Source organism: Diplotaxodon limnothrissa, linkage group LG1 (genome assembly GCF_057381915.1).
Source record: "Diplotaxodon limnothrissa isolate DT_005_m linkage group LG1, D_limnothrissa_male_GT1.1, whole genome shotgun sequence".
NCBI lineage: Eukaryota > Metazoa > Chordata > Actinopteri > Cichliformes > Cichlidae > Diplotaxodon > Diplotaxodon limnothrissa.
In genome coordinates, this window is record NC_140596.1 from 3,347,140 (window position 1) to 3,373,656 (window position 26,517).

At 43.5% G+C, this 26,517-nt stretch overlaps 1 protein-coding gene across 1 annotated transcript; it reads left to right on the forward strand.

Moving 5' to 3' along the window:
• The first annotated feature begins 1,638 nt into the window (after window positions 1-1,638).
• On the forward strand, window positions 1,639-6,346 carry cebpg (CCAAT enhancer binding protein gamma). Its single transcript, XM_085351296.1, has 2 exons — window positions 1,639-1,770; window positions 3,323-6,346. The coding sequence occupies exon 2, from the start codon at window positions 3,429-3,431 to the stop codon at window positions 3,918-3,920; it is 492 nt and encodes a 163-aa protein (XP_085207422.1). The 5' UTR covers window positions 1,639-1,770; window positions 3,323-3,428; the 3' UTR covers window positions 3,921-6,346.
• The last annotated feature ends 20,171 nt before the right edge of the window (window positions 6,347-26,517 follow it).

A 26,517-nucleotide genomic window follows, 5' to 3' on the forward strand; every position in this document is an offset into this window, starting at 1 on the left:
TGCATTTGATAGCTGGACGTCTCAATGTGGCATCTCAGTTCAAGTGAGGGAGGCCATCGTTCGGCTGAAAAGCCCAAATAAACAGCAAAGACTTTGGTATTGGCCAAATCAAAAATCTGGTGCATTGTTTAAAAAAAGAATGCACTGACCAGCTCAGCAACACCAACAGACCTGAAAGAGCATAGAAAACACCTACAGCGCATGATGGCAGAATTATTTCCATTATTAAGAAAATACCTTCTTAATTGCCCCTTGGGGATGAATATAGTTTTTCTGAACATAATGAAATGATGCATTTGTGAATGGAAATATAGAGAGTTTACAACAGGTCAGACTGTCAGTAAACATCTAAAAGAGCCTGAAAAAGATCTTGGGACAGATGATGGTTGTTTAAGAATGATGGCCTGGGTGTTTATTCATGACGTTGCTGCCAGTACAAGCAGCCGGATGAACTGTGGCGTTGTTTCTAGACTTTAGGTAGCCACTGGGTGCAAAGGATTTATGTCCAGTTATTAAAATCAATCCTTATATTTACACTTAGGAGCCTCTGAAAATGGGAGGTTATGTATTAAAATGGCTGTAATGTCTAGACAGTCGATGCAAAAGTTTTGTTAAACCCTTTGAATGAAAGCTGAAAGTTGCACTGCAGTCTCATCTTGATTGATTTAAACTCCATCATAGTGGAGCAGAAAGGTAAAATAATAGGGGGGGAAATCTGTGCACAAACCTATAACTACACAGTCATGTTATCATGTGAAATCCCTGGGCAGCCTGAGCCTATAGCAGGATAAGGGATGGTCAGGGTCAGCTGATCTGACTATAAACTTTAAAAAAGGAAAGTGTGAAGTCTCATCTTAAAAGTCTGTCTCCTGAATCCAAACTTGAGCACATGTTCCACAGAAGAGGCCTGAAGCTGTAGGCTCTGCCTCCCATTCCACTTTTGGAAACTCTAGAAACCACATGTAAGCTCGCAGCCTGAGATTAAAGTGCTGTCAGGATACATTTTTGTCTGTTTGTAACTTCTTTTCATCACTTTTATCACCCACATTTTAAATATTTTGTTTCTTTTGTGTCTTTTTTTTACCTTTTGAAGTTGATCTTTCGTTTTTGTTTGTTTGGATCCAGGTCAGATCCAGGTGACCTCTGACAGCTCAGGGTCTTTGTCTATACATCCCTTCATTTATATTCTCTGGTCATGATTATTATTAATAAAACAGTAATTACATTGTTTTTTGTGTGTTCCTGGTAGGACCGCGGTTTCATTAAGTGCTTGTCTCACCTGTGAATGTTCACCAGGTGTTTGAAGTGGTTTCTTCGTACACGCGGATGTCAGTAGTTATTATAGTGACTGAAGGAAGCGGGAGCGTCGATACTGAAGGTACTGCCGTTTTGAGAGAGAGTCTCATCATTCAGAGATGAAGTCATACGTGTTTCAACTCATCTGACCAGCCTCGGTTACATAAACAACGCTGAGAGAAGATAGCAGCGTCTCATTGGTCCAAACACGAATCAATCACAAAGAGCATTGCATCACTCCGCCGCACACTCATCGGTGATTGGCCAAGCACCCCAACTCGCTGCCACCTACTCGCCTGTGATTAGTTGATCCTGGACATTGCCGTACATGGTAAAAGAGATTTCGCAATCGGTCGCTCTCCATGTTACAAACAAAAACAGTCCGAGCTCATACGGACGGGATTAAACTTCGGTTTTCTAGGGGAACTTTTTCATCTTTTGACGGACGGTTGAGCCCGCCGCCTCCCAGTGAAGGTAAAATCGTAGTTTTATTTCTCTGTAGGTCCGAAACAGCGAAGCTGGCAGTGAGCTGATGGCTGTTAGCGACAGGAGCTAACTCGCTAGCTGGCTATGCGCCCGGCTAAACAGGCAGTGTTCGCGTACGTTAAAAGAAAGCTGTTGTGTTTCGGGCCAAATCGGCTTAAATCGACGCCTGTCTCAGAGCGGGAAAGCTCGACAGTCAGTAGCGAGGCGGCGAGTCGCCTGTTGGTCGCTTCGAGTGAACAGAAAGTTGTCAAAGTGTTCGAAAATTAAAGTTTAGGTACTTTAAAGCGACGTGTTTCGGATAAGTCCGCCTGTTTCGGTCTGTTTCGTGTGATTTCATATTTGTCACACGTCGGTAAAGTCACCAGAAAGCGGTGGTTTTGTGTATAGCCCCGCATGACTCTGGAGTTCCCCTGTCTTCACACAAAAAAGAGAGCCGCTCGTGATGATGCAACAACAGGCAACCTCTCCGCTGTTTCACCCGGAGCGCTTTCCGCTGCGCACAGCTGACTGGCTGCATAGCAACGCACCAGCCAATCAGAGCGGCGCTATTAATTGGCCGTGCGGAATAACAATCCGAACAATTATCGTATCGCAGTGATGGAGGAGGAGGATGGTGATGATGAAGCCTCCTAACTGGACCAAACTCTGCATAATCCGAGTATAACGTTTCAGCGAAAGGGAAAGTGAGGAAATGATGTTCAGAGCTGGAACTTTGGCTGATTGACCTCCACCTTCCAGAAATGATAGAAACACATTAAAATGGCTTGTCAGTCCTTTTGTTGCAAAAATTAAAAAAAATTCCTGAACATTTCTGGCGCAGAGCTGCAGAGTGAAATCAAAAAGCTGTCAAGTCTGACAAATGTTCAGTGTTTGCGCTGTGCAGCTCATATTTAGCAGGACCAGAGCCTGCATCCACCCAAAGCCAAAGCAGAATCCATAGTACCGCCTTTGTGCCATTTGCATAGGCGTCTGGATAGTGAATTGATATGGGATATTCAACCAGCACAGACATGCTTGCAGGTGGGTGATGTGTTAGGCTCAGGTAGAAGGTTGATTTGGTTAAAAAGTGGGCTTGAACAGTGAGAGATCGACAGGGAGGTTCACTGCATAGAGGAAGAAGAGTGGAGAAATAAATAACAGATCAAAATGATGCGCACAAGTCTCGAGATGCAGCTGTATGATATCAAAGACCACCAGGACGCTTTTCACTTCCTGTCAACGCGCAGGAAGCCAGCAAAGACCGGAACCTCTGAGATTAGGTACCCTAACCCTAACGAATCAGATGGTGTTGTTCTTTCATGTAGATGATAAAAATTGACCAGTACTTATTAAAATACCAAATAAAGTCAGTGAAAGGGACGTACTGTGGTTCAGGTGAGGCCTCCACTCCAAACGCGTGGACAGAAACATCTGCACACAGCTGTCTCTGATTTCTTTGTCTTCTTACATGTGTGGTGTTGTCCGTGGCTAGTCTACAGCTTAGTGTTTGCTTTGATTCTGTGTGATCTGCTCAATTAATCTGGTCTGTCTTGCCCTCCAGGCTCTGTCCATCTGCAGGACCTTCTTCTTTCCTTCCAGTCTTCTATTCAGCTCTACACCTGAGGAGACTCTGGTCAAAGATCAGCACCCGTTGGCAGCACATCCAAATGAGCCGGCCGTCGCAGCCGAAACTAACTGCAACTGACCACAACGGCGTGAGCGTCATCCAGAGCCAGGCCCACGCCGCTTCTTCGTCCCTGCCGGCAGCCGTAGCCGGACTGCAGCAGGTCCCGCAACTCGTCCCAGCAAACCCTTCAACCGGAGGTGGCAAAGTCCTCGCACCCAGCAAGATGAAGAAACCCCCTGCAGACAAGGAGAGCGAGGAGTACCGCCAGCGGCGCGAACGCAACAACCTGGCAGTGAAGAAGAGCCGCATGCGCAGCAAGCAGAAGGCGATGGACACGCAGCAGCGTGTCAACGAGCTGAAGGAGGAGAACGAGCGGCTCGAGGCAAAGATCAAACTGCTGAGCAAAGAGCTGAGCGTGCTCAAAGACCTCTTCCTGGAGCACGCTCACAACCTGGCCGACAACGTCCAGCCGCCCGCAGGCGCAGAGGGTTCCAGTCCCGCCCCCAACAGTACCTCCACCAACGGGCAGTGAGGAGGGTAACCACCAGGATGTTGAATATCTGCAGCTTTTATGGAAGCTTCTCCCTTTGGGAATGAGGCCCCACTTCTTCTTCATGGCTTTTTATTTTTTTTTTGTGATTATCAGTTATTATTTAACCTTTTAATAATTCACCACCATCATCATCCAGTTCGCCAAAATAACCGCCAGTGTTCCCACTGTCTACCCAGAACAGCTCAGAGTTTTAACACATCTGGAATCGTTTTAGAAGAAAAAGCTTAAACATGTTTTCTGGAAATAACTTTTAAAATTTTTAAAAAATCCACTGAAGTGTGACTTTTAAAATTGAAAGCTGTGATGTTTGGCTGAAAGCCTCCAGCTGTGTCATCGCTCCTCTGATTGACTCATTGATTTGGGGGAACATGATGCGATTTGAACTCGTATAAACTGAGTCGTCGTCTGTTAGGATTCTCTGGAACAACAACAAAAAAAATCACCACACATTTCCTGCATTTCCTCTTCCTGGTGGCGGAAAACCCCCGGTTCAGTCTGATGAAGACGTCCGTGGCCATCGCTGAGCGCTCCGCAGCCGCAGGATGGACTTGTAAATGCTAAAATTCCCTTTTTCAGGATGTGTATTTTCTTCTGTTCTTCTACAAAGAGTTTGTAAAACAAAAAAAGTGTTTTTATTGTTAAGTACATTCACTACATGTTGATGTTTTAAGCACAGTTCTGTTTGTATGTGTGTGGGGTTTTTTGTTTTTTCATGACTCGTGTTGTTTAAGATCAGAAATAGAAAAAAGTTTATATCTGACTCTACTGAGTGAAAACAGAGGGAGGGTTAGGGTTATACACACACACACACACACACATTTATCCTTTACTGGGTGGTTTTATTAACATGTTTGTGTTGCACACTTTTAATTTTGAGGTCTGAGTCTTTCCTGCGGAGGCGGTGCATGTTAAACGTTGGTCTCCTGCCATATTAGTGGCTGCCCAAGCCTTAAACGGCTGAAGCCTGCAGCGCTCGGCCCCGACAAAACAGAACAAAGTGCTAATTTCACTGGAAATGCAATCATTGGCTTTGTGCACATTTTTAATACACGTCACAGCTGATTGGTGTTAAATGAGAAAATAAACCTCTAAACTCATTTCACGCCACTTCAGAAAATCACAAGTTTGGACTGTGAACAGATGGACTTAAACCTGTTAATAGGACATGTTTAGGTAAAAATAAAACCACTTGTTTATTTGGCAGTATTGACAATCACGGGGCCTCCAGCAGTGTCAGAGTGTAAAAATCGTATGTGTTTATTTTTGGAAATTATCAGCGTGTTTTCTTTTAGTTTCACGCTGAAGATTTGAGGCTTCAATCGGGGCGTTGACAGGAAGGCGGGGCATCGATCCTGCTGCTGATATGACAGCAAGACCATGTTGTTGTGTTGAAACTATGTAAAGGTGGAGGTGTGCGCAAGACGAACCCCCTCCCGCCACCTGTCGGAGTGGCCTGTCCAGACAGGTGTGTTTGTGTGTTTGCCGCTGGGCGGACCCAGACACCTCAGACTCTTCAGGCGAGCCGCAGATTTAATTAAACCCACTTTTAACCCGGACCAGCTGATTAGCCGCCAGCTAATGAGGTGTGAGCAGATCGGGACAGGCCCGTGCCCCGCAGGCACGCCGCAGAGAGGGGCGGGGCCACCGCGCACTGCTGTCAGACTTTATAATTATATGAGCTTTGTGTGGGCGTGGAGTGTTTTTCCACAGGGTTTGTCTGTCAGGAGCTTCGCCTCTGCAGGAATGTTGTTGCTTCTGAGCTGCTCAAGCCAACATTCCCACAAGGTTCTCCTAATGTGTCCTGTAGACTTTGATTTTTACATTTTTCTGCACAGATTCGTCCAGAAAGTTCAGCGAGTTTTAAACAAAAACCTTCAGAATGTGTTTTTTATCCAGGTGGTGTGAAGTTTAGTTTCTGCAAATTGTTGATATTTTGCAGTTTTTCCATCATGCACGTGTATTTTCCCACGTTTTATCAGACTTGAGCAGTGGAAATGAAATCAAATCATGTTTGACCTGAATCACTTCAGCTAGTTGCGGTTGGAGCTGAAAGTTCCAGTTCTCTTTATTGGTGTAACATATTTTGATTGGCGCTGTGGGGACGGGAGTCTCGTTGAGCACAGCCTTTACCTTTGTCTCTTTTTTTTGTTTGTATTTTCCATCTTTCTACACTTTTATTCCAACAGAAGCATGTTTGTTAGGGAAGTGTTTGCATGAATGGTGGGGGTGAAAGTTTAGTGCACTCATAAAATCAGATCTTCTGGTCTTAACTGAGCAGATCAGGAAGCAGACGTGATGGTTGTGCTGTTTTGCTTTGCTCTGAATGTTGCTGGGCAGCATTTCTCTGTCACTCAGCTTTTTTATATCAGAACCGGCTCACCTGCATTATAAATTAAAATTGAGTATAAAAGATGAAACTGTGTCCTAATTTTTTGTTTGTTTGTTTTGGTCCAGAGCTGTTGTCTCTGGTTTCATTCATTCATGTCCTTCTACATCAGTCTCAGTAAACCTTAGTTTTTTATTCTAATGGAACCTGTAATTCAGGCAGTGGGAACGTACCATTACAGAAGCTGCAGCTCAGTCACGAAGCCACTGACTCTGTTCCATTAATGCTGTAAATAAAACACTCATTAGGAAGTCATGAAGAAGAATTAATGATTATTGTTGACGTTAGAATCTCTCACTCTGTGTCTCCAGCTGAGGACTGATGGCGACGTTTGACATGAAAATAAGTCCAGTTATCGCTCACGTAGACTTTAGGGATGTCCTGCCTCCCTAAACGACCACTGATTCATAAATAGAGACACTGCGTGAGCGCATGAGTGTGCTTTAACCTCCTAAGACCCGAACTGTTTCATGGAATGCATTTTTAATTTTTCTTTGCTATTTGTGTTGATTGGGACCTAAAGAATGTAAAAACAAAGAATTACCAGATTTTTTTTTCACCTCATTTTTGGTTTTTGAGAAAAACGAGATCCACATATGAGGACATTTGTTTCAAATTTTGACAGAACAGTGGCAGCATAACGTCCTCGTAAGTGGATGTCAGGGCCTTGTAGAGAAAAATTAAGTATTTTGGTCTAGACGTCCCAAAACTTGATGTCCACATATGTGGACGCCAGGTCCTAGGAGGTTAAAGGTGTCACTCCAAATGTTCCAGTGTGAAGATTTTACTGCTTATCCAGCCTGGAGCCAAAGAGAGCAGCTGTTATCAGGTGAGACGTCAATGCAGCCTAGATGCACGTGCAGTCCATCACAGGGATAACATCTGGCTGCATCTGCAGCAGCCAATTCACCCATTAACCTAACGACCATGTCTTTGGTGACCAGTAACAGATCAGTATGAGTGAAAATAGCCAGACTGCAGTTAAACTACCTGAATTCTTCTCAGTGAGAGATTTCACTGAGTGGCAGGTTAATACGTTTATGATGTTTCTTTGATTCTTTTGAGATTTTGCTCCCAAATCCTTCCACAAAGCCACTAACCACTGCAGAGACGACATGATGGGATGTCATCAGTACAGAGCCAAAGGTCAAACTGTGAAAAGGCCTGCGAGAAAAATTCCTGCTTCCTCATTGGCTGCTGAAGTCACCTGTTTTATCACGCCTGATCACTGGTTACTCGTGGTTACCGCTCTCTGCAGCCTCCCTGCAGACTGAGCGGAGCTGAAACTCTGAGCAAACAGAGGGCAGCCTGGTGGTGGAAGCCAAGTCAAACTGCAGCAGGAGCTCCACAGCTCAGCAGCTTTAGTTACTTCTAAAAGTTCAATCTGACATAAAAAAAATGCAGCATGCTGTTAAAGGTCACAACAGCAGCTACTGCATTAATAATGAGCGAACGACATACAGTTATCCCTGTTAAAGCTTCTCTAACACCAATGCTTTTATTGTGCTAAACATATCATATGTTTACTCCTCGTAGATCGGCCACAGTTGCTGAGATCAGGGCGTGCATTTACAGAAAAGTGCACGTCAAGTTACAGCGCAGATTTAATGTTTTGCTCATCAGTTTTTGGACAGTGACACTATTTCTGAGGTAACTTTGTCTTTCTTTACCACCACAGTGGGTTCCATCTGCACCGCCAAGCTCCGTCTGAGCAGCTTTGCTGCATTAGTCTGAATGTGAGCCGAGAGTGCAGCTCTGTACACTTCACACTTCATCCTGTCACCTCTGACGGCAGTCACATGATCAGTAAACATCAGTTCCCCTGGCAGCCACACACACCCATGCCATAACACTCCCTCCACCATGTACAGATGAAGCAGTATGAGCACAGAGACGCCGTGAACAACAAACAGAGCAAACCACAAACTGTTGGAAACAGTAAGCGACAGTTAGTGACCTGAAGTGAAGGCATATGAGATAGCATATAAGGCCCCACAGAAGCCCAGTCGTACTAATTAAGTGGGTGTCTGCCTCCCAAACTGTTTGAACTATTTGAAACGATCAGATTTTAAAACTGAAAAACAAAATCATGGCAGTTTTATTTACCCGTGCTCGACCTTTACTTATCTCCATTCGTCCTGCCTTGACTTCTTGTTGCCCTTTTTCTTCACATTGGTATGTTTTCATGTAAAATAGTCTCTCTTATCTCCTTCTTTTCCCTAACACATTATCCATCTTCACCTCCTCCTGTCTTTGTTGTTTTCTTTCAGCTTAGTCATTTTATTTCAAATTAAAGATCAAAATGAAAACAGAACATTTGTCATCGTGCAGAAAATGATGAAATATTTTCTTGGTTTTAAATGCTGGGAGCATTTTTTCCCCCCAACTCTTAAATATGAGCTCACCTTCAGTCATGCAGGGTGTTAAATCAGTGTGTGTGGACAGATAAGAGCTGTGGATTGATAAAAGGTTATCAGAGTGCGAAGAGAAGAGAGCTGAATGTGCAGCTCGAGCCGCCGGCCTTGAAACTCAAACGGGGTGAATGATTGACACGATGACATCATAATCGCCTGAGCTCAATAAACTAACGAGGACGGGGTTTTCTTTTTTTTCTGTCTCTCTCTGCTATTCAAAGTTCAGAGCTGGCATGTCCGCGGGTTATAAAGGTTTACTGGCGAAAAGTCAAACGTCTCCGCCTGACACAGAAAGCACACAGAGTGAGTCCTCCCACCTCCTCCTCCTCATGTTCCCATAATTATCACCGCTGTCAGAGCAGTCATGTCACTATCTAAAAATAAACCTTCTCAGTGTGTGTGTGTGTGTGTGTGTGAGTGTGGGCGGTGAATCCTCATCAGTCTGCTGAAAACTGGAACATCAGCTTCGCTCGGTCATTAGGCCTAATCCGAAAACCAGCAGCAGCACAAAAAGCTTCGTGCGCTGCCTGACGATGATGCTTGAATCACATGCGTGTCCTTTATCCCGCAAAGCACTGAACGACACGATGTCAGACCGCAGACTCACCGCAGGGCTGACGCACTGCAACACACTGCCAAACCCAAACCTGTGGGTGCTTTATCCCACTTACACAAAGTGTCACTCTGTGAATCGCTGTGGTCTTTTGCATCCAGTTGCAGGTTTGTGTTTCTTTGTTGTCTATTTTCTGTTGTTAAATGAGATCCTGTGTCCACACTGTAAAAGGCATACATGCGTACATTTAGTTAACAGAACTGAGCGATGTTTCCAATCATAGAAGTTCTAATTTTATACAAGAAACAGGCGTTAAAGGAGGCTAACAAACCAAACATCCCCACCCCAGTCCTGTGGGAGAAAAGGTCAGACTGACTAAGGGCTGTTTCTCCCAGGTACCGAGGATTTATCAGGCACATCATTCAGACGGAGCAGATATTTGTGGGTTTCATTTTTCCACATAAATGTAAGCAAACCTGAGTGAGAGAAGAACAAGTCTGGATCACTTTCTGCAGAATGCAAACATCAAAGAGATTTTCTTCTTCTCTGTTTCACGGTTAACCTGATCGTGCAGTCCTTCATTGTTATTTGCTGCTGAGCTCAGGCTGAGATGGATAAGTGTTCACTCGTCTGCTTCCTCCCACTGATTGTGATTTGGTACTCACTTGTCTTATTTTTAGATTGACTCTCTCAATTAAATTCAGTTTCGTGTATATAGCACCTAATCACAACAACAGTCACCTCGAGGTGCTTTATATTGTAATGTGAAGACCCTACAATAATACAAAGAAAACAGAGAAAACCCCAATAATTATATGAAACCATATTAGCGAGCATTTTGGTGACAGTGGGAAGGAAGAACTCCCTTTTAATAGAAAGAAACCTCCAGCAGAATCAGGCTCAGGGAGGCGCTGTCATGTTCTGAGACCAGTTGGGGGGTGAGGGGAGGAAGACAGGACAAGAGATATTGTTGAAGAGAGACAGATATTAATAATAACTAATAAATAAATGCATAGAAGTGTATAAACAGGGGGGCGCTAGCGAGCCAGCAATGGAGTAGGACGTGTTTCTGAAGGCTCCCGCTAACAGAGTTTCAGAAATAGTTTTTTTTCAACCTACAAAGTCTCATTTTATGTCACAGGGGAAGCTAACAGTTTTATATACTATATTAAAGCTTCACTCGAGACAAAATGGCATCGAACCTAAGGAAATACAAGTACACCGGAGGAACTGCGGCTAGGCCCGGCGCATCCTCGGGCGAGAATACCAATGGTGGCCCAAGGGCGGCGCCCGGCTCAGCGACCACTGAGGAACGGGCTCAGCAGAGCGATGGGCGCTTTGTGGACACTGATGCCCTGAAATTAGAGCTTCTTCAATCCATTAAAGATGATATCAGCGTGGTGTTAAAAGAAGAACTCAGGAATGCACTGAAAGAAGATTTTGATAACATTAGGGCTGACGTGCAAGAAGTGAGAAATGAGATTGCTAACAATACGGCGGCAGCGCGCGCTGAAATGGATGGAGTTAAGGCCACGGTGAAAGAAGTAGAGGACGGGCTGTCAATGTGGAGCGATGAGGTGGTCACCTTGCAATCTACGGTGAAGACTTTGAGGAAGGAGCTATCTGACCTGAAAGATAAATGTGATGACATGGAAGGCAGGATGCGGAGATCCAATATCCGTATCATGGGGGTCCCGGAGGGCCCGGATTCGAGCTCCACCACGGCCGTATCCGCGCTACTACGTGAAGCGCTGGGTATGGATAAAGATGTTATTGTCGACCGCTCACACAGGAGTCTGGCCCCGAGAAGGCCGGGTGGTAACCCGCGGGCCATCATAGCCAAGCTTCATTACTACCAGGACTGTGTGGAAATTCTACGCCGTGCCAGGACCCAAGCTCCGCTGAGGTTCAATGGACAACCGATTGCAATATTCCCGGATTTTACGACCTCGGTGGCCCGAGCTCGGGCTGCTTTTACAGAAGTCCGGAAACTTCTCCGTGAGCAGGAAGGTATCCGTTTTGGGATCAGGTTCCCAGCGCGACTTTGTATCACGCACAACGGGGAGGAGAAAGAATTTCTGGATGCGGCGAAGGCAATGGAATATGTTAAAGAACATATTATCAACGTTTGAGGAGGCTGCGCCTGTCGCTCTATGTGGGAGCGCCAGTGCTACGGTTGGTTGTCTCAGTTACGGCTGAGTGTACATGACTGTTTGTTGTAGCGTTCGCACGGTGATGAAAAGCTTGAAGAGACACTTCTTGTTCAGACATTTAAACTTATTTCATAAACACATTTTGGTTCATTTTATTTCATGGCAATACCATTGGGTTTAGAAAAGTTCTATACTTTGTTTGGATGTCGATATATGTATGTGTATATATATATATATTTTCTTTTTCTATTTTATTGACTATTTTTCTTTGTAGGATATGTTATGTCAAGCGGCCAGCCTAAGAGTCTGGCTTATAGTAACCCAAACAAGCACTAGGCTATATGTGTGGATCTGTTTGCAGGGGGTTTGGCAGTCACCATGTTCGATCTGGTGTAATTGCTCATTGTGTTCTTGGTTTGGGCTTCAGCCAGATATGTTTATTTTACTTATCAATGTGTTTTTTGTTTTTCCCTTTTTTTTTTCTTTTTTTTTTTTTTTTTTCCTTCTTCTTCCTCCCCTCTCTTTCCTCTTCTCCTATGCCTGTTGTGCATCTGGAGCTTTCATATTTTACTATTTGAGCAGGGATGAGCACAGCGCGATCATTTAGTGATCGGGTGGTAAATTTTGTAAGCTGGAATGTAAAATCACTCAACCATCCAGTCAAGCGGAAAAAGGTTATTACTCATTTACAACGACTTAGAACGGATATAGCATTTCTCCAGGAAACGCATCTGCGTACCTCTGATCATCTTCGAATCAAGTCTGGATGGGTAGGCCAGATATATCACTCTAAATTTAATTCTAAAGCTCGGGGGACAGCAATATTGATAAGCAAAACTTTACCATTTATAGCCACAACTGTAGATGAAGACCCTGCAGGCCGTTTTGTTGTAGTTGTAGGACATTTATATGGTTTCCCCTTGATTTTAGCGAATGTCTATGCCCCTAACTGGGACGATCATAGTTTTTTCACTAATGTCTTTGCACGGCTTCCCAACATGGCAACGCATAATATTATTCTTGGTGGGGACCTAAATTGCTCATTATCTGCTATGGACCGCAGCTCGCACAAATGCACGCCTATTTCAAAATCAGCACGTGTTATACAGCGTTTTCTTCATAACTACGGGTTAGCTGATGTATGGAGATTTCGTAACCCAACTTCAAGTCAATATTCTTTTTTTTCTAATGTCCATAAAACATATACTCGTATAGATTATTTCTTTCTGGACAAAAAACTCCTCCCTTTGGTGACAGACTGTGATTACAAGGCCATGGTGATTTCAGATCATTCACCTGTTGTTCTTTCACTGCGTATTCCCAATGCCTACTCCAATTATCGGCCATGGAGGTTCAACCCAGTATTGTTAGCAGACGAAGAGTTTGTTAATTATATTAGGTCTCAAATAGATTTCTTTCTTGCCATCAATCAAACTCCAGAGATGTCACCATCAACTGTTTGGGAATCTCTAAAAGCATATCTGAGAGGCCAGATAATCTCATTCTGTGCGAACAAAAGGAAGAGGGATACTGAGCAACTCTCTCTATTGACTGACGAAATTACTAAACTAGACGCTGTATATAGCCATTCCCCTGACCCGGTATTATATAAACGTAGGCTGAAATTACAAACTGAATATAATCTTCTATCTACAAAACAGGCTGAGTATCTAATTTCGAAGTTGCGTAGCTACTCGTATGAGCATGGAGAAAAAACAGGCAAGCTGCTAGCTCATCAGCTACGACAAAGAACAGCTAATCAAGCTATCCCTGAGATCCGGAATGACCAGGGAATAAGATGCACGGATAACCAAGGTATAAATAATAGTTTTTTTAGATACTATCAGACTTTATACAGCTCCCCCCCGGCTAAGGATGACCTGGCTCTAGAAAATTTCTTTGAGAAACTTGATATCCCTTCCTTAGGAGAAGATGCGGCCACCAGTTTGGAGGAGCCCATTTCTGATGCTGAAATTGAAATGGCCATACGGAGTATGCAGTCTGGAAAATCACCTGGCCCCGACGGGTATCCTTCCGATTTTTTTAAGAAGTTTTCTAACCAATTGAATCCATTGTTAAAATCGACTTTTGAAGAATCTTTCCTCTCACAATCCTTGCCTCCAACAATGCGTCAGGCAGTGATCTCCCTAATTCTAAAAAAGGATAAGGATCATTTAGATTGTGGCTCATACCGTCCAATATCTCTGCTGAACACCGACACCAAAATCCTTGCTAAAGTGTTGGCCCGCCGTTTAGAGAAACATCTGCCCTCCATTATCTCACCTGATCAGACAGGCTTTATCAAAAACAGGTACTCGTTTTTTAATATTAGACGTTTATTAAATATAATCTATAGCCACGTCAAAGGTACTGTATTGGAAACTGTTATTTCACTTGATGCTGAGAAAGCGTTTGATCGGGTGAGATGGGACTTTCTTTTCCATACGCTTGAAAAATTTGGCCTCGGGAGTAATTTTGTATCCTGGATAAAAGTATTGTACTGTGACCCTGTAGCGGCCATTCGGACCAACAATAGTCTGTCCCCCTTTTTTCAGCTTCAGCGTGGCACACGACAGGGGTGCCCTTTGTCACCTCTCCTTTTTGCCATCGCAATTGAACCGCTAGCTATTGCTCTAAGACACTGTGTTGAGGTTGAGGGAATACGTCGTGGGGATATCGAGCATAAAGTCTCTCTTTATGCCGACGACATGCTCTTGTTTATTTCCAACCCTTCAAATAGCCTCCCTAAACTTTTAGATGTACTTAAGGAATTCGGGACAATTTCCGGATATAAGGTGAATTTCGGGAAAAGTGAGGCAATGCCTTTAGGTACAATAACCGGGGAACTTTCGTCTATTTTAGCACCTTTCAAGCTCAGCTATAACAAGTTCAAATACTTGGGCATTTGGATTACGCAGAATCATAGAGACTTGTATAAAACTAATTATCTTCCTTTATTGTCTAAACTAAAGGAGGATTTTGGAAAGTGGGAGTCCTTGCCTCTTTCGCTGGGTGGTAGATTAAATATCATTAAGATGACTATATTCCCTAAATTTCTATATCTTTTTCAGTGTCTTCCAATTTTTTTAACCAAGTCTTTTTTTAATAATCTAAATAGTCAAATCTCCTCCTTCATTTGGAACAAAAAACCACCTAGGCTGAAACAGAGTGTATTACAAAGACCGCGGAGCGCAGGAGGCTTGGCACTCCCAAATTTTCTGTTTTATTACTGGGCAGCTAATATAAGAGCATTATTGTACTGGATGAAAGACCATGATAATTTATCATCATCATGGGTAACACTGGAGCGGCTATCGGTGAGTCAATCCTCCCTGGTGTCTTTGCTGTGTGCCAAATTACCTCTGGCGAGACCGATCTCCAGCTTCACCACGAATCCTCTTGTTGTCCACTCACTGAAGTTATGGTATCAGCTCAGACGGCACTTTAAACAGACTGAACTCTCTCTTAATGCACCACCGCATAGACATTGCATGTTCTCCCCATCCTTGACGGACGAGGCATTTAACATATGGACAAAGCTGGGAATAACGTCAATGGCTGCTCTTTTCACGGACAATATCTTTTCCTCATTTGAACAGCTGGTGAACAAGTTCAAGATCCCTCAGTCACACTTTTTCAGGTATCTACAACTCAGGAATTTTGTTGCTTCTAATACTGACTGCTTTCCGTCCTGTCCACCACCATCCCTTTTGGATGATATTTTTGATTTTAAGCCAAATGCTAAGCGGGTTATAAGTGATGTTTATGAGCTGTTGAGTAATTTTAGGCTGTCCACATTGCAATCACTTAGGGAACGATGGGGAAGTGATCTTGGCCAACGGATTACAGATGAGACTTGGCACAAGATAATCAATAGCATTTCTTCATCATCTATTTGCCTTAAACATGTGGTGATTCAGTTCAAAGTTGTTCACCGTCTCCATTGGTCTAAAACTAGACTGAGCAAAATCAAGGATGGGTTTGACCCCACATGTGACCGGTGCAAACGAGAGCCTGCTTCCCTATTTCACATGTTCTGGGCGTGTCCAAAACTGGGTAGCTTTTGGAAAAGCATATTTGAAACCATATCCAACATATTTGGTGTTCCAATTGCACCCTGCCCGTTTATAGCTATTTTTGGGGTGACGCCTTGTGATGCCAGTCTTTCCAAATCACACTCTGATCTTCTGGCCTTCTGCACTCTTTTGGCCCGTAGAATGATATTATTGAAATGGAAAGAGCCACTTCCACCTGTATATGGGCAATGGGTTAAGGATGTCATGTACTATACTCAGCTGGAAAAGATCCGCTACACTGTAAAAGGTTCGGTTCGGCGGTTCTATGACACATGGCAACCTTTTCTTACTTACTTTGAAAGATTAAGTCCGGATACTATTGCTTAATGTGCGTGTGAGTGGGGTTTTTTTTTTTTTCTCTTGCTGTTGTTCATTTATTTTATTATTTACTTTGTATCTGTAACTTTATTTTATTTTATGTTATTTTGTCTCTCCTTTCCTCTCTGGCTGGGTTTTAGTTACACTGTTCTGGGGGGGTGGGGGCACAACTGTCTGTTAATTTTGCCATAATTGTTGTTGGAAGCAATTCTTTGTTCAATAAAAAGACCTTGATCAAAAAAAAAAAAAAAAAAAAAAAAAAAGAAGTGTATAAACAGAAGAAACAGTGCATCATGGGAATCCTCCAGCAGCCTAGACCTATTGCAGTGCAACTAAGGGAGGATTCAAGGTCACCTGATCCAGCCCCAACTATATGCTTTGCAATGCAATTCAGTTCAGTACAGTCGTTTTGTATCAAGGCCCGTAATCTCTGCAAAGTAAAATAAATCTACAATATTAATGGGAAAACCCAACAATCAGAAAATTCACCATTAACCACAGATGGCAACAGTAGGAAGGAAGAGCTCCCTTTTAGCATTAACATCCGACGGGGCTGAAAGGAACGAGGGAAGCTTTGCTCCAATGTTGTGTGTATGGGGAGATTTTTAGCTGCAGCGGTGCTGATTCTGGAATAACTGAAGACTTTAGCACGTCATGGCTGCAGGTCCAAAGCAGATCATCAATGGATTAGTGCTCTGTATGATGCAGGACTCAAGGGTGAACTATGTCTAAACAGGAAAATGAAAGACCTTGGTGCAGCTTTGAAACTATTTGTGTATAATGACTCTCATTAGACTGAATGCTCATAGTTTATGGGATATCTATATTTTCATAAAAACTAAAAATTCTCTCTGCGCTTTTGTCGTAGTGCAGGAACTACTGCAAAACTGCAGGAAGTAGAGAAGGAATGTTTGCAGGCATATTTGCAGATATCCTGGAAATAAAAAATATGATTCAAGTGTTGAGGAGCCTGTAAAGCTTTTTGCCTAGCAACACGTCCACCATATTACTGAGACAACAGGTCAGGCAGACACTATTCGATATCAGTGTGTTGGGAGATTGGAACAATAACCAAACAGTGCCAACATCAGATCCGACTGGAAATTACAGCACACCCTCTGTAATGTTCATCCCATAGACTGTTACTAAAAACACTGGCTGTCATAACTCTGTAAAAATTAATTTTTTAAGAAAACATGTCATCATTTTTTGAGAGTTTGAGAAAACCAGGAAGCTCAGAGTTGAATAAAACTGTGTCACAGAGTTCAGAATCACGTCTGATACACGCAGTGTTTGTGAACGCTGCTGTACTTTGTGTTCAAGTCGTGTTGCATACAAAACAGTGTGATATCAGTGAGTGAGTGGAACAGCTCCTCCCTTTGCAAACACAAAATACATCCAGATAACACGTTTCTGTTGGCTGACTGCTGAGGTCAAAGTTGAACCAAACTGAAGCTGCAGCTTAAAAGCAGTCACACCGGTTTGAGCTGAAGTTAAAGACTTCTAATAAGAGCAATCAGTCATCCTGCACTGCCTGACCTGTCCTATGTGACTGTTTGTGCTCATTTACTGCCGATATAGTCGATATTTCCAGGTGTGTGTGCACGCAGGTGGGTGTGTAAAAGAAAGTGTTTCAGTGTGCATGTTTGTGTTTGTCTCCCTGCTGATGGTTGTTGTTCAGCGCTGTGCAGATCTCATCCACGATACCCATCGCAGCGTTTGCGGTGAACTCACTCTCTTCCCACGATGCTTTGCTCTCTCTTCCTCACCAGATGGGGAGACGTGAAAACATTTGAAACTTCAAACATAAAAATGAGCGATGGCCTCGTCCTCCATCGCCAAGATACGTTTGTTTAAAATCCACCTCCTCCGAGAATCTGGCAGAGGGCTTTGCACAGAAACATCTGGAAAACATGTTTTCCAGTCGTTTCGTTTTTCCTCTGCATCTGAAAGAGCAAAGCCACTGAGCAACACATCTGCAGCTCTATACTTGAGAGGACTTTCTGTCACGTTAAACATCCCCGGGCCCGTGATCCTCTGGGGTCCTGGACACTTTTTTCATTTTCCTGCTGCCTCAGATCATCCACAATGTAGAACAACAGTTAGCCGTAAAATACTTGGCCAACTGGACCATTAGCTCAATAAACTACAGCTGTATGCCGTGACTACACTCCCAGCTACATCTGTAAATTAGTCAAATATAGCAGCACATGGCTGGAGAGTTACTGTGTTTTACAGTAAAAATGTCCTTAAGGCCTGATTGTGGAAGAAAATCAGGTGGGGTGCATCTGAGATTAGCACAAGTGATTATCACCCAGAACAGCCACAACATTAAAAGCTATTCATCCATCCACCCACTTCCATTTTCTTCACCGCTTATCCAGGTCAGGTTCTCAGGAAGGGCAGGGGGGGCTGCAGCCTTCTCCAGGAGACATTGGACAGTCTGTCACAGGACCACACTAAAAACCATCTCCCAAATATTGTGCATGTTCACACGACCTCTACAGGTTTCCTGTGGTGTCTGGCATTGGGATTTTGCCAACGATCTGTCAACCCCACGGGGATCTCCTAGAATGGGCTAGTTTTATGGTGCATCCTAGCCTGCTAAATGGTGGTTAGGATGGGACTCGAGAACCGCTTCTTCCAGAAAACTGGTTCCCAGTAGTCCAGTTCTATAGAATTGTTAATCTGCCTGCCTATCAATCCAGTTTATCAGTTCTAGCATTTGCACTACAATTCAATTACATTTTATTTATATAGTGTCAAATCACAACAACAGTCGCCTCAAGGTGGTTTATATTTTAAGGTGAAATACATACAGAGAAAAAACCAATAATCATATGACCCCCTATGAGCAAGCAGTTTGGTGACAGTGGGAAGGAAAAACTCCCTTTTAACAGGAAGAAACCTCCAGCAGAACCAGGGTCAGGAAGGGGCGGGGCCATCTGCTGTGACCAGTTGGGGTGAGAGAAGGAAGACAGGATAAAGACATGCTGTGGAAGAGAGACAGAGATTAATAACAAGTGTGATTCAGTGCAGAGAGGTCTGTGAACACATAGTGAGTGAGAAGTTACTGAAGAAGAAACGCTGTACTTTTAAATACTCTAAGAACAACAAGTAAGTCTGCAGTGCAACGGATGCTAGCATGCTAACGCGCAAGACAGCATGCTAACGCTAAGAGCCAGACTGAAAGCTGAGCGAATGTCTTCCCCAGCAGCCAGACCCTGAACTACAGGTAACAAGCAGTCAGGCTGCAACAGATTGCCAACAGTTGTAAATGGTTGTTTGTCTCTCTGTGTTAGCCTTGTGGCCAACAGTCTGACTTGCCATGTGACAGCTGAGCTGAGTATCTGGGATAGGCTGAACCCCCCTCTGGCCTGCCATGACAGTGAGCAAAAGAAAATGGATGGGTGTATTTTGGAGGCTGGGCAGAGTTTGTTGATCCTCCCAAAGCATTCCTGTGCAGCTTTTATAGCAGCATGCACAAAAATGCAGACACATGTATGAAAAGGATGCAAGTGAAACCAATTCACAAATCCCTTAAACCTGCTTTGTTTCTAACAGCCTGCAGGAACAAAATCAGCTGTTTTGACTTCTAAGAGAAAATGACCCCACTGCCCCCTCGCTCTTTGAGCTTAGTAAAACTTTCTTGATAAGTTTACGGTCTCAATCGCTAATTTAAAGTCTGTTCTAACACAAAATAAAGTTTCTTTTGTAAAATCTGATCCTTTTTAGAGTCAAAAAGGATGATACAGCAATATCTACTTTAAGGCACACCTACCATGTGACTGCTGCAGGATGAGCGCTCAACTTTTAAAACACTAAAATGATGAGAACCTATAGTCTATGGATCTAACCGCGTGCTCCTTCCACAGGTAAACTCCTTCAGAGTATCTTTCAGTTTAACTTTTTTTGCGATGTCCTGTCTATTTGGAGCTAAAAGAGGCCACCCAAACACATGAGACATCATTGGAAAGGCCAGAGTTTCCTCTTAAGGTAACTCAAATAAGTCAGATGATATGGACCAAAACCAAATGTCCATTAAAGAGGACATAAATGGTTCTCACAAGGATATGCATATATATATATATGCATATCCCAAACAGTTTCTCCCTGCAGTCACAGCATTTAATTCTCATAATGTAACACTGAAAATTTATTAAAGCAGGAAAACATAAGAAAATAAGTAAAGATGGAGAAAAAAGAGTGAAGTGGAGAAGACATTGTAGAGCAGAACAAGCTGAGCAGAATATGGAGAGAGAAGCTCGGCGTTGGGCCAAAGAAAACCCAATGAATAAAAGAAAACAGAAAGAAGATAAAATCTCAAGCAGGAGACCAAACAGTGGGCGGGCATCGACCAGTAAGTTTCCTGCCCCCCACCAGGTCCTGGTTTCTGTTACTAGAGAAACAAACAGCTCTAAAACAGAAAACAAATGAGACTGATGCTCTATTACGTCTAAACCGGCGCCCTGGTGAGAATGGTCCAAACGTGGTTTTAGTCTGATCTCGGTTTCAGTCTGGACTTTGTTCAGTGTTGAGCTCGTTTTGGAGCACCTTGGAGAACCTGTACAGCTCTTCTGTGTCTTTATGTAATCCAGCCTGACTGCATGATGATGAGATCAGGGCTCTGTGGGGATCCAGTTTGACGTTTGTGCTCATGATCTTGCAGCAGTATGAATCAGAAAGCTTCTGATGGTGATGGAGAAGAATGTAAACATCTGAAGTTAACAGAACTACAATAAATAATTAAGGAGCTCCAAAAGGTTTCCCTTGTGTTCTTGTGTGCGCTTGTTTAAATGACATTGTGGGGCCATGAAACAGTTTGTGCAGTTGTGAGGACCTGGCCTCCCTCTAGGGACAAAAATCACATTAAATTTTGGGTGAAGTAATGCTTAAAGGTTAAGTCTGCAGGAGACGAATGTAAGTCAGCGTAATATCCTCAGAAGTGGTGAGTGGAGAGGGTGGGGGCCTTACTATGACTCCTCTCACTGTTCATCATGTTTCTCCCCTCGTGTCTTTTGCTGACTCGGCGCTGTGCTGCCTCTCCTGACAGGGAGATATGTGAAGCAGAGGTCAGAGGTTGCCGCTGCTCTGCTGAGTGTTTGTCCTGAAACTGAAACTGGTTTTGTTTAATCCGTGAAACCAGTTAACTCCCTTCACCCAGTCTGACTTTGCTTTCCGACGCATCGCTGCCAACTCTCACGCTTCCAAGCATCACCTGCTTTCTAACTCACGCTCTCACGCTACCCAAACACATCTCGACCTTATAAAATAGTTATAAATGTTCATCGTGTTTGGGACTTGTTGTTTTGTCTATGATGAAATCATTTCCTGTTTTATTTTACTGCCTTGCTTTTCTCTTTTTTTATTCCTGGCATTTTTAACTCCACCTGTGCTCCATTTCCCTCCTTTTTTGTATCATCTGTCTTTGATTTGCCAGTCAGCCACCCCCCCATATTTACAGCACACCTCCTGTGTAGCATTCACCAGTGGGCAGATTGCCCTGCTGCTGCAGTCAAGCCTTCGAGCTGTCTCCGGGTTTCTGTTTCTTGGTTTCCTTGTGAATTTTTGTTATTTCCCTCAAGTTCCAAGTTAATCTCCCCTCCATGACCTCTTGGACTTTATCTGGACCTGGTTTGTTTGGCTCGCTGACTGCCTCGCCGTGTGTGACCCCACCCTGGATTAAAGAATTAGATTGTTGTACTTTAACTCTGCTTCTAGTATCGTGCACTTGGGTCCTCTCTCCTGTGAAACTATTACAGCGTTAAACTCAGTATTTTTCTCATATTTGAGCGTGCGAGCCATATTTATAGATACAGAACATTTCACAAAAAGGAGTCAAAAAGTGCTTTATAAAAAAAGACTGATACAAAATGCAAAATTTAGAATAGAAAATGGTAGTTAGACAGTAAAATATAAAAATTAGAAATCATAAAAAGTATACAAGAAAAAACATTAACCCTAATTAGAAGCAAAAACTGCACAATAAGTAAAACATGATTAAAAGCAGTACAAGTATTAATCTACAGGGTGGGCCATTTATATGGATACACTGTAATAACATGGGAATGGTTGGTGATATTAAAGTCCTGTTTGTGGCACATTAGTATATGTGAGGGGGCAAACTCCTCAAGATGGGTGGTGACCATGGTGGCCATTTAGAAGTCGGCCATCTTCGATACAACTTTTGTTTTTTCAATAGGAAGAGGGCCATGTGACACATCAGACTTATTGGTAATGTCACAAGAACAACAATGGTGTGCTTAGTTTCAACGTAACTTTTTTCTACATTAAAAAATACATATATGCTTTTAGCTGCATGTATGCAGGCAGAGCGCTCCATCGGTCCGGAGTGCAGAGCTAAAAATACTTTCATTATTCAACACAAGTGGCCAATCTGAAGACCGAACTCAAAGAAGCTCCAACACCGCTCTACAAACATCACAGGAGAATAAAGTTCTTCTTCTACTTCTTCTTCCAGCTGTTCCCTTTCGTTGTCACCACAGCGGGACATCTGCCTCCATCTCCTCCTCTCCCAGCATCCTCCTCTGTCACATCAATCCTACTTCACTACATCCATGAACCTCCTCTGAGGTCCTCCTCGTTTCGACCTGCCTCACAGCTCCATCTCTATGTTCAGTTCTGAAACAGCGTTTAACATGATATTTGCACAATCAGGAGAACTCGGGTGTAATTATGAGTGTGGAGAGGATGAAAACGACTCAGGTAACATAACGACATCGAGCCTAATAGAAGAAACCGTCAACTCCAACAATCACCTGAATCCTTTAATGTTCATGTATATACAGGGGTGCACATAAGTGGTCTGCAGGTGCGCGTCTTTTATTTTGACAGCCCATGCGCACCTGCAGACCACTTGTGTGCACCCCTGTATATACATGAACATTAAAGGATGTCTGTCCCGTCTGTAACAACTGAAAATAAAATAAAAGAAATAATAACAACAAAGGTCGATCAAATGGACCAATACGGCAAGGCCGTGATGATCCATTTGGCAAAGTAAAGCCATTGGGTATCCTTGTTGGTCTTCAGACAACAATTCTGACGGTTAAAGAACCAAATGGGACAGGCAAAAAAAAAAAGAAGTTGCAACGCGTGTTTGCGTACATAAGATTTTTTGGAGGAGGACAGACATTTGTTTAGAACTCTTAAAGACGAAGCAAGCTCCTTTAAGCAACTTTGGTGTTCCTCCACCTCCACAGAAATGTCAGAAGGAGTCCGAACCGCAAAAGAAGCGCGTATTCTCAGAACAGTGGTTGCAGGAGGTGAGCTGGCTTCAAACAAATGATGAACGCACAGAGATGCGGTGCAGAATGTGCCGTGAAAATCCCACTCTAGCAGACAAAAACACTGCCTTTTTATGTACGCAAACGCGCGTTGCAACTTCTTATCTGGTGCGCGTCTTTTATTTTGACAGCCCATGCACACCTGTGGACCACTTATGTGCACCCCTTCGTATATATGTGATGAGTTTAAGTTTGGCAAATGAACTGAAGCTGATGGATGCACAACTCAAGCCAGTCTCTCTGTGGGTCGAGCACAAAGCACATAAACCTCCTGAGGGTCAGAAGACGTGTTTATGAGGAGGTGGAGGAGGGTGAAGGTGAAGCTGTTTATACCGACTATCGATCACAAGGCCGCAGCTCGCAGAATGCTGTCAAACCTCCAGATATCTGTAAGCAATCAGGGTCAGCGTGATTGACAAGTTCGGGCTTTGCTTGTCAGGATGAATTAAGTGAGTGGAGAGAAGGAGGAGTAACACCTCCCTTGTTTCTGATTCATGGTGGAGGTTGATAACGTCACTGGGAGCTTGGCAGCGCAGCTCTCCACGCTGCTGATTTATTCCAGGTTTCACAACTCATAAACAAGATAAACGCTCAGTGCGGGGCTGAGCTCCGTGTCAGTGAGCTACAGTGATGGGAATGTTCTCTCGTGCTGAGAAAGATACCGGGGACGTTTGCAGTTCACGTCCTCTCACCTCTCCAAACGGAGCTCAGAGAGTCTACGGCTCCTGACCGAGGTTCAGCTCGATGTTCCCAAACGACCGCTCGATGAAACACACAGTGTCCCCCTTTTCTTGTATTTTGGCATTTCTGCTCAAACTCTGCTCAGTGTGTTCATGCACACTTCAAGTGCAACCTGCAGAAATAAGCTATTTAATATTGATGCTTATGCTTTGTATGAGTAGTTCCATCCACGAGGCGTTTCCTGCAGGGGTCTGCATTCCTACTACAGATGCATGTTAATGGCCCGCCTGTTGGATCAAACTGCATTCATTTACAGTTACATGTGTGCAGCGTGTGATCGCTGCAGGAACACAGGGCTGACTCAGAGGCCTGTGCTGTTTCTCAGCGCTCCTCCACACAGGAGGAGGAACACGAACTGGAAACACTCCCTGAGAGCTGGACAACAACTGAGACCAGAAATCCCCCATCACGCTCAGTGTGTGCGCACACATATCTCTGTGAGGACCTGCTGGAGTTCTGGACCTTGTGAGGACACTGTGTCTGTCCTCAGTGTGTGACAGATTACTAAAGGTGGCAGGTTAGTGGGTTCAGACTTGGTTTTAGGGTTCAGGAACCATGTTTGACTAAAGTTTCAGGTTTGAGATCCTCACAAAACCTGAAGTACAAACATCCTTTGTTTGTGTGATAAGCCCTCGCTGAAGTGAGACATCAGAGTTTATCCCCATGAGTCCAATATTCAACTGTGCGTGTTTTCATTTTAATATTTTCAAAGCCGACATCATCGCCGCTCTGAGTGTGAGCCAGCCCAAATCAAATCAGGCCGTGTTTTCTTTTAAAGGACACATTAATATTTCCCTTCAGTGGGATTCCCTCTGGTCGAAGTTTAATCTTACTGTAAATCTAATTTATTATGTTCATAAGCACGGACTGTTCGCTTCCTTCCTTCTCGGTCCTCTGGGGGTTGGATTAGCTAATCCTAGTTGGATTGGCCAATAAGTGGCCAGTGTTGGAGTTCACTCTATAACTGTGGAAATGAGAATTGGTGTGTAGGTAATTTTATCTTCAAGCCACGTGTCACAGCAGCGCTCGCTGTGAGCCTCAGCCAGGCTCAGAAAACACACAGTCTGTTCCTGTTAGTTGTCGCCACAGTGGATCATCTGCCTCCGTCTCACCGTATCCCAGCATCCTTCTCTGTCACACCGCCCTTCTGTCTTGCAGTGCTCATAAACGTCCTGCGCCATCATTAAAAAGTCCACTGTCCTGTCCACTGCTCTCTCCTAGACATCTCCTTAGCACCACAGGTGTCATCAAGACAAACCAACCGTCTTTCCCCTCTTCATCCTCTCCATTGCTTCCAATGTTAGTTCCAATGTATTCTCTCCACCTGATTCACTAACTTTCCTCCATCTGTCCTACTCTTTCCCATTTTCTGCATTCATCACCTTCTCAAAGAGCTTCTTCCATGTGCTCACACTTTCTTCATTGTTATATTTCTATCTCTACCCTTAACCATCTTAACTTGCTGCACATACTATGCAGCTCGATGTCTCTGCCTGGCTAATTGAGTCTTTCTCAAGTCTCTGGTTTGTTGCAGTCCTAGCCTCTTCTCCCAGTACTGTCTACTTCTTTAGCTCCCTGTCTATCCCACTTTTACTAACCCCTTCTTTGCAAGCCTTTGCTTCTTTTCTCATCCCACCACCAAGTCTGCTTGTTGTCTCTCCTTCTGTGCAGAGGATACACCAAACACCTTCTTGGCAGTTTCCTACACCTCTGCAGTCGTACTTTCCCAGTAATCTGGTAACTCTTTCCTACCAACTCCTGTCTGAACTCTGAGCAACATTCCTCCTTTTTAACTTCCACCATTTAACCCTTGCTTCTGCCTTAACTCACACAATACAACCTGTAATTCAAACTGTATATTAGTGTGATGCAGCTGTAAGGCAACACCACTGGTTCATTGCAGAGGGAGCGGTTTGAGTGATCATTTCTAGGCTGCTGGGTCATAACTGGACCATCGTCTATTACTTGGTGTTTTTTAATGACTGTAGCATTAAAATGATTGGGCCGTGGGGAACAACGACATCACGTCCAACATCTTTTTCAGAATAAGTTGAGAAATTGTGCTAAACATATATAAAAATGCAATAACTGTCAAACCCTTCATTTAATTGTAACTTTTACAAAGACAGCAAATCTCATGTTGAAAGTGAGACATTTTATTATTTTTGGAAGAAGATATGTTCGATATCAAGCCAGCAACGCATTTCCAAAGAAGTTTGGGTGAGGGTGCAAGTAAAGACTGCAGAGGTTTTGCAATAATAAAGAAAAACACCTGGTTGAATGTCTTTCAAATAGAGATGCTAATTAGCAACAGGATCAGGATGCTAAAAATAGAATCCCAGCGAGGATGACTCTTTCAGATATAATAATGAGGAGGCGTTATGTTGCCACAATGGTCAAGAACATTTCTCAACATCAGCACTGAAAGGCAGAAGCCCCTCGGGCAGAACGGCACTAACTACAGACATGAGTAAGAATCCTGTAAGCATCTAATTTACTGTAGTTCATATGACCGAATGAATGTTTTGACTTTTTTCTGTGTAGTTAATTACCACAACTCAAACTATTTTGAACCATTCATTAGGTCTTCATTCATTCACTCATTCATTCATCCTCACCCCAACCACT